This window comes from Myotis davidii, unplaced genomic scaffold (genome assembly GCF_000327345.1).
Source record: "Myotis davidii unplaced genomic scaffold, ASM32734v1 scaffold924, whole genome shotgun sequence".
NCBI classification, from domain to species: domain Eukaryota; kingdom Metazoa; phylum Chordata; class Mammalia; order Chiroptera; family Vespertilionidae; genus Myotis; species Myotis davidii.
In genome coordinates, this window is record NW_006294764.1 from 698,519 (window position 1) to 706,346 (window position 7,828).

Sequence of the window (7,828 nt, forward strand, 5' to 3'; positions counted from 1 at the left end):
GTGCAAGAATAGACTCTGGAAGCAAACCTTTCGGGTTGGAGTGAACAAGTTGCTTAATCTCTACAAGCCTCAGTTTCCTCATAACTGAAATAGAAGTCATACTAGAACATACTTCATGGTATCATCAGGAGATTGAGAAATCTGGTAAAGCACTTAGGGTCTGGAGTATAGTCAGCACTGACTGTTAGCTACATTCAACTATTAGAAAAAGGCAGCTACAAGTACAGTAAGGGAGAAATGAAGATCAACCGGATGCGTTTTCTCTTTGCTAATGGTCAGCTGGCTATGATTTTCTAGATCACAAAAGTTTAGGCATAAAAATAGCTCATCTCTCTCCCTCCAACCCCGACTTGACATCTGCTTTCAGGCAAATCTTTTCCCCTTTCTGAGCCTTGGTTTCTCCTTTCTACAGAATGAAGGTTTGGGCTAGATGACTGTTAAAGACTCCTTCACTGTAAACGTGCTGCGTCTCTAAGCAGATAACCCTCCTACCCACGCCCGTGCTCTTAGACCAGTGATGGCGAACCTTTTGAGCTCGGCGTGTCAGCATTTTGAAAAACCCTAACTTAACTCTGGTGCCGTGTCACATATAGAAATTTTTTGATATTTGCAACCATAGTAAAACAAAGACTTGTATTTTTGATATTTATTTTATATATTTAAATGCCATTTAACAAAGAAAAATCAACCAAAAAAATGAGTTTGCGTGTCACCTCTGACACGCGTGTCATAGGTTCGCCATCCCTGTCCTAGACACATCTAAAGAACCCCTGTCCACACACGTAGTCACAATAAGCATCAGGTATGCACAGGTGCTCCCACACAGAAAGCTTTTGGTCCTTGACCCAGCCCAGCCCTGGCCTCTTACTCTGTGCACGTCTCCAGGACTATACTAATGCTGGTCCCTCTTAGGCCATTGGAGAAGCTCAGCCCTATTGGTCATACCTCAGGGCCACAGCCAGTCAAGAGCAAGCTCATGAGCATCTAGAGCAGTGGTTCTCGACCTTCCTAATGCCGCGACCCTTTAATACAGTTCCTCATGTTGTGGTGACCCCCAATTTCATCGTTATAAATTGAACATAATTAAAGCATAGTGATTAATCACAAAAACAATATGTAATTATATATGTGTTTTCCGATGGTCTTAGGCGACCCCTGTGAAAGGGTCGTTTGACCCCCAAAGGGGTCGCGACCCACAGGTTGAGAACCACTGAACTAGAGAGTTGTTTTTGTTGATTTTTATTGATTTTTATTGATTTTTCAGAGACGAAGGGAGAGGGAGATAGAACCACTGAGTGGCTGCCTCCTGCATGCCCCCTACTGGCTCCTGTAGACCCCTACTGAGGATAGAACCCACAACCTAACCTGGGCACGTGACCTAACCAGGAATCGAGCCAGTGAGTTCAACCACTGAGCACACTGGCCAGTCTAGAGAGTTATTGAGAAAAGCTGTGAATGGTGTAGGGATGGAGGTGACTCCACCCCCTAAAGGGCCCCAAGATTCAGCCTAATTTTGACTGACTACTTTGGCTGGGCCTTTGTGTTCTAGATCGTCATGAAGAAGCCACGCGCAGCTGTGGGAGGTCGTCGCAGGAAGCAGACATCCAGTGGGGAGGAAAGGGAGAAACATGCCCTCAGCAGCAGCCAGGCCAGGCCTACTATCCCTGATGGTGAGGAGCTCAGACCTAGTAAAAAACTCATGGGCTGGTTTCACTGGCTATGAAAGGGGGCAGATTCAAGCCTGAAGGGACTAATGAAGGGTCTAATTCTGACTTTGCAATGTGATTTTGGGATAATTGCTCTGAACGGCTGCTTTCTTGCCAGTGACATGGACAGTAGTCTGTGCATTTTCTTCCTCATGTGGCTTTCATAGGATCAAATGAGTTGATCTGCCTGAAAGTATTTTGTAAATGGGAAATCCCTGCACAGGTATGTTATGCTTGACTGAAACTGTTGGATTTTCACTATAACCCAGAGAAAAAGGAGCCAGCAATGCCACTCTGGGAAGATTAAGGCTAGAAACTTGGCTAAGGCTACACACAGCTAGATGATTCTGGACTGACTCCAGGTCAAGGGGTCAGGGGTGGGGGGAGCCCTAAGTGGAAGCAGACTGCAACCAGGCTGTAGTGTCCCAGGTTCCTGGTGCACAGCCTGTGCAGGGACAACTCCTGAGTTTCCTGAGGCCCCAGCAGGCCAGGCCAGGCGTCAGGAGGAGGTGGTATTGCAGGCCTCTGTCTCCCCGTACTACCAATTCAGAGATACAGCCGAGGTCACAGTCTTCCGGGAGAGCCTGCTGAGCTGGTATGACCAAAAGAAGCGGGACCTGCCCTGGAGAAGGCGGGTAGGCAGGCAAGGGACAGGGACCGGGGTGGGAGGCTAGTGCCCAGCCCCCTCCACACTAACTCCCCATCTGGGATTGCGTTGGCAGGCAGAGGGTGAGGTGGACCTGGATAGGCGGGCATATGCTGGTGAGTACATCTCCTGAGAACAGAGCTGCTTTCTGCCCGGACACCCTCAGATTGGATCAGGGCTATGGGCTAGGAGCAGGGCAGGTCAGCAGTGTCCTCATGCCAACCCCTCTTCCCCAGTATGGGTCTCAGAGGTCATGCTGCAGCAGACCCAGGTTGCCACGGTGATCGACTATTATACCAGATGGATGCAGGTGACTTCAGGGAAGGAAGGGGAGGGTGATGGGCTAGACCCCAGATGAGACCTGGTCTTTGGGCTGGGGGGAAAGAAGGCTTCTTTTTCCTTCCTCACCCTTGACCTCTCTATTTTTGCCTGTCTTCTGGCTATAGAAGTGGCCAACACTGCAGGATCTGGCCAGTGCTTCCCTGGAGGTGAGACCCACCCTAGGGGAGGGGGAAATGAGGACAACAGAGGACCGAGTGCTGATTTCTCTGACCTCTGACCCCACCCACAGGAAGTGAACCAGCTCTGGGCTGGCCTGGGGTACTACTCCCGAGGCCGGCGGCTGCAGGAGGGAGCCCGGAAGGTAAGGGGATAGCAGGGAGGGTGGGATCCCCAGGCCCCCAGATGTCTCCTGACCTTGAACCTTTCCCACCCCCATCAGGTGGTAGGGGAGCTCGGGGGCCATGTGCCACGCACAGCAGAGACCTTGCAGCGGCTCCTGCCTGGCGTGGGGCGGTACACAGCTGGAGCCATTGCTTCCATTGCCTTTGGCCAGGTGAGCCCATAGTCCACCCCCATTTTGTGGGTGCCCACTTTCCTCCCAGACCAGGCTGACTCCTGGTCTCCTCTGTGTCAGGTGACCGGGGTGGTAGATGGAAACGTAGTGCGGGTGCTATGCCGTGTCCGAGGCATTGGTGCCGATCCCAGCAACACCTTTGTCTCCCAGCAGCTCTGGTAGGATACTGGGGTAATGCAGGACATTGGGAGGGGTGCCCCCAAAGGATCTTTGGCTCACAGGAATGTTCCTTTCTGGTAGGAGCCTAGCCCAGCAGCTGGTAGACCCAGCCCGGCCCGGAGACTTTAACCAAGCAGCCATGGAGCTGGGAGCCATCGTGTGCACCCCGCAACACCCACACTGCAGCCAGTGCCCTGTCCAGAGCCTGTGCCGGGCACACCAGAGGGTGAGCCATCTGGGGAAGGGACAGTGAGGTCCTAGGGAGTCCCCCGTGCACCGTGACTTCCTTCCCTATGTCTGTCAGGTGGAGCGGGAGCAGCTTCCAGCCTCACAGAGCCTGCCAGGCAGTCCTGACGTGGAGGAGTGTGGTGAGTGCCGTTTCTAGCCCCAGCCCTTCCCTGCACTGTCACTGAGCTGCCTGGGAAGCCTCATTCTAGTTCATCCTACAGCCTGTTAGATTCTGCACAGCTGGGCCAAGACCTGCTCTCTGGGCCTGGCACTTAAGCCCACTTGGCCTGAGTGGGGCTTGGGATCTCTGTTCCCAGCTCCCAACACTGGACAGTGCCAGCTGTGCGCACCTCCTACAGAGCCCTGGGACCAGACGCTGGGAGTGGCCAACTTTCCCAGAAAGGCCAGCCGTAAGCCCCCCAGGGAGGAGTGCTCTGCCACCTGTGTTCTGGAGCAGCCCAGGGCCCCTGGGGGTGCCCGGATTCTGCTGGTGCAGAGGCCCAACTCAGGTACCTGGATCCTGGGAGTGGAGGGCAGTGGTGTGAGCAAAAGGGGAGGAATGGAGGAGTCAACAGCTAAGGCCTCACTCACACCTGCTGACCGCTGTCTCAGGTCTGCTGGCAGGACTGTGGGAGTTCCCATCTGTGACTGTGGACCCCTCAGGACGGCATCAGCGCAAGGCCCTGCTGCAGGAACTGCAGAATTGGGCTGGGCCCCTCCCAGCCACCCACCTGCATCACCTAGGGCAGGTAAGTGAGCAGTGAGGGGCCAAAAATGATGGCTTTTTCAGCCACATCCGTGGGCCTGTTTCAGCCCCTTGGTTCTCCCCCAGGTGGTCCACACCTTCTCTCACATCAAGCTGACCTATCAAGTATATGGTCTGGCCCTGGAAGCGCAGGCCCCAGTGACAGTCACAGCACCTGGCGCTCGCTGGCTGACTCGGGAAGAGTTTCACACCGCAGCTGTCTCCACCGCCATGAAAAAGGCACTATCTTTGTTGTCTTGTTATGCTTCCTACATGTTCTGCATGAACCTATTACCATATAAACAGGAAAAATAAAAATTAAGAAGGACAGGGTTCTGGCTCTTTGGAGGAAGATGCCAGCCTGCACTCTCCCCTCTCTTCTTGGCTAGGTGTTCCGCGTGTACGAAGGCCAACAGTCGGGGACCGGCAAGGTGAGTCCCCTGGCCCTCGCCCAGCCATCTCTGTCCCTGGCCTGAATCCACAGGTTTTCAGTGAGTTAAGGGACACATTTGGGTGAACATTGTCCACTCCGAGTTTCACCAGCGGGCGAGGAATCACCTAGGGTCCAGGTGGAGAGGGAACAAGAGAAAATGATGGAGACAGTAGTGTCAGATGTGTGAAATGTTTGTACTAGATTTTGTGGGATATGAGGTGGAGAGCTCTCAGGTCTGTCTGGGAGGAAAGGATCAGGGAAAGGCTGCTTGAAAGAAGTGGCTGGGAATGTGGGTCCTAGAAATGAATCATTTTCTCCAGGTTTGGGAAGGGAATCAGCAATAAGGATGTTCTTCCCGGCCCAAGAATAGTTTAAGTAGCCCTGGTTTGTGTTGCTCAGTGGTTAGATCTTGACTCAGGCACTGAAGGATTCTGGTCAAGGGCATGTACCTGGGTTACAGGTTTGATCCCCGCCCCAGTCGGGCCTGCATGGAAGGCAGCCATTCAATGTTTTCTCTCTCTCTAAAAATCAATGGAAAAAATATCCTCAGGTGATGATTAAAAATCAATGGAAAAGGCCTCCTCAGTGAGGATTAACAAAAACAATAAAAAGTAGTGTAAGTAATGATGGGCACAGTGCAGTCTGTGTGTGTGGGGAACTCTGAGCATCTAGCCGGAGCAGTCGGCAGGGCCATGAACACCACAGCCCACTGAAGCATGTTAGGTGGAGAGAGGAGTCAGATTTATATTTGAGGAAGATTACCTTGGACCGCTGTTTAGAGAGTTGATGGAAGAGGCAGATCCTGGAGATACGTTGGAAGCTTTCTTACATTCAGGCTAGAGTCTGAGCTAGAGCAGTGGAGTGGGGGAGGGGTGAAAGGAGAGTATTCTTCACTGCCCCCTTAATGCCTTCCAAACAGAGTTCCAAACGATCCCAGGTGTCTACTCCATCCAGCCGGAAAAAGCCCAGCCCAGGCCAGCAAGTCCTGGATCGATTCTTTCGGCCCCATCTCCCCACAGATGCACCTAGACTCAACGGTGTGGCCCAGTGACACATCTGGAAGCGCCCTCCCCTTGAGAATCCTGTTTTTTAATAAAGTACTCATTTTTATAGTCGTTTCGGAGACTTTCCATCCTCTGCCTAGCCCCCTTCCTCCTCACCTCTGAGGGTTCCAGGAAGTGGACAAGTCCTGCTTGGTCCTCACTTCCTCTGGCTGAGCTCCCAGCAGCCCTGGGCAGATAGAGGAGCATGTTCTATCCAGAGTGTTCTGCCCTCCCTCGGCCCCAGGAAAGAGGGAGAAGGCAGCGGCAGGAAGTCCCTGCCAGTGGCTGATACCCACACCTTCACTCCAGGTCTCTGGTTAGTTCTGTAGCAGTGGTATCACTCTAGAGCAGCGTTTCTCAACCTGTGGGTCGCGACCCTTTTGGGGGTCAAACGACCCTTTCACAGGGGTCGCCTAAGACCATCGGAAAACACATATATAATTACATATTGTTTTTGTGATTAATCACTATGCTTTAATTATGTTCAATTTGTAACAATGAAAATACATCCTGCATATCAGATATTTATATTACAATTCATAACAGTAGCAAAATTACAGTTATGAAGTAGCAATGAAAATAATTTTATGGTTGGGGGTCACCACAACATGAGGAACTGTATTAAAGGGTCCTGGCATTGGGAAGGCTGAGAACCACTGCTCTAGAGCAAGTGGTTTGGCTCAGCCTTGACCTAGCCCCTCCCCCTTCTGTGGCTGCTCCCGAGGGAGAAGGGAAAGAAGCAGAGAAAGATTTATTCTGTCTTAAATTCCTACCTCAAATAAGAAATCATTTATTTAGGGATAAATTACATATGTAGTGAATCAATACAGAAAAGCACGGGGTTAATAATCCTAAAATTGGGAGTGGGTGAAGGGAAATGAGGTCAGAGAAGGACATAAAAGTCTTCAAGAGTATTGGTTGTGTTCCATTTCCTAAAGGAGTTACACTCCCTTATTCTTTATTTAGATATAGACTGTAAAAAGTGTTTTATAGTTAAAAAAACAAACTTCTTTGGATCCCAGAGAGAGATTCAACTTCTGGCAGGCACTGATGAAATGGGGGCCACACCTGGCCCCTAGGGACGAAGGCTTATTCCACCAGGCCCTGTGCTGAACTCCCCAGACCTCCAGGACAGGTGGCTGCCAGCTCTGGCCTCCTCAGGCTTCCTGACCCCTGGCAGCTTGCTCCTCCACGGACTGCCACAAGGCCCGGATGTTGCCCTGGCCAAAGCCTGTGGCCCCCTGCCTCTGAATCAGCTCCAGGAAGAAGGTGTCCTCTGCAAAGAGCGACTTGGTGAAGACCTGAAGCAGAAACTTGCCCTTCTCGCCGTCTAGCAGAATTCCCTGCAGGGCCAGCTGGTTGGGCTCATGGCCTGCAGCTCGGATCTGACGTTCCTTGCCGGGCTGCTGGTAGTAGGCCTTCGGGGGAATCAGGAGCCGGCCCCCCGCCAAAGTCACCCCTTCAGTGGCTTCTGTGATGTTCGGTGTGTACAGTCCCACGTGCTGCAGGCCGGGTCCTCTGTGCCGGGCCAGGAACTGCTGCACCTGGTCCGGTCCACCGGCGGCCCCCGGGAGGGACTCAGCCAGCACCAGGGTGGGGACAGCACTGCATGGCCGGGTCTGCAGGGCAGTGAGCCTCAGCCCCCCTTGTCCAGACCCCGCTGTCACCTCGAAGCCCAGCTCCGGATCCTCACCTGGGCTCAGTGGCAGGTGGTGAAAACCTAGACAGTCGTGGAACCAGCGCATCAGTGTAGGGGAGCTGCCGCGGGTGCAGGCCAGGGTCAGGTGGTCCACGTGGCTGAACCATCCCGGGCCGGTTTTGGAGGACAGAGGGCGGAAACCGGGCAGGAAGGGTCCGCGGTAGCCGGTGCGCTCCAGCAGCGTCAGGCTGAGGTTGCCGGCCGGCGAGCTGACCACGGTGTAGGTGGCAGCACCCAGTGCATCCTGCACACGAACAGGGGGCACCAGCACGCAGCTGCCCTTTGCCGCCAGCGCCCGGGCGGCTGCACCCGC

The 7,828-nt window shown here is 53.2% G+C and overlaps 2 protein-coding genes across 6 annotated transcripts in view; one reads left to right on the top strand and one right to left on the bottom strand.

Moving 5' to 3' along the window:
- The window catches only part of MUTYH (mutY DNA glycosylase), an 8,000-nt gene extending 2,109 nt beyond the window's left edge, over window positions 1-5,891 (top strand). For 3 of the 5 annotated variants that reach the window (XM_015567528.1, XM_006769243.2, XM_015567527.1), the window contains exons 2-16: window positions 1,550-1,670; window positions 2,193-2,341; window positions 2,429-2,468; window positions 2,589-2,662; window positions 2,799-2,840; window positions 2,924-2,995; window positions 3,074-3,187; window positions 3,269-3,366; window positions 3,449-3,593; window positions 3,672-3,735; window positions 3,913-4,104; window positions 4,208-4,344; window positions 4,428-4,580; window positions 4,730-4,771; window positions 5,693-5,888. In XM_015567528.1, the coding sequence (XP_015423014.1) occupies window positions 1,556-1,670; window positions 2,193-2,341; window positions 2,429-2,468; window positions 2,589-2,662; window positions 2,799-2,840; window positions 2,924-2,995; window positions 3,074-3,187; window positions 3,269-3,366; window positions 3,449-3,593; window positions 3,672-3,735; window positions 3,913-4,104; window positions 4,208-4,344; window positions 4,428-4,580; window positions 4,730-4,771; window positions 5,693-5,824 (1,569 nt within the window). In that variant the 5' untranslated portion in view covers window positions 1,550-1,555 and the 3' untranslated portion in view covers window positions 5,825-5,888. Of the gene's footprint in view, window positions 1-684; window positions 803-1,549; window positions 1,671-2,192; window positions 2,342-2,428; window positions 2,469-2,588; window positions 2,663-2,798; window positions 2,841-2,923; window positions 2,996-3,073; window positions 3,188-3,268; window positions 3,367-3,448; window positions 3,594-3,671; window positions 3,736-3,912; window positions 4,105-4,207; window positions 4,345-4,427; window positions 4,581-4,729; window positions 4,772-5,692 lie in introns of those variants that run through there. The other 2 variants (XM_015567526.1, XM_006769247.2) reach the window with 2 other exon arrangements.
- A 695-nt stretch (window positions 5,892-6,586) lies between these two features.
- The window catches only part of HPDL (4-hydroxyphenylpyruvate dioxygenase-like), a 1,970-nt gene continuing 728 nt past the window's right edge, over window positions 6,587-7,828 (bottom strand). The window contains exon 2 of the mRNA XM_006769276.2: window positions 6,587-7,824. Coding sequence (XP_006769339.1) covers window positions 6,974-7,824 — 851 coding nt within the window. The 3' untranslated portion in view covers window positions 6,587-6,973. The remainder of the gene's footprint in view (window positions 7,825-7,828) is intronic.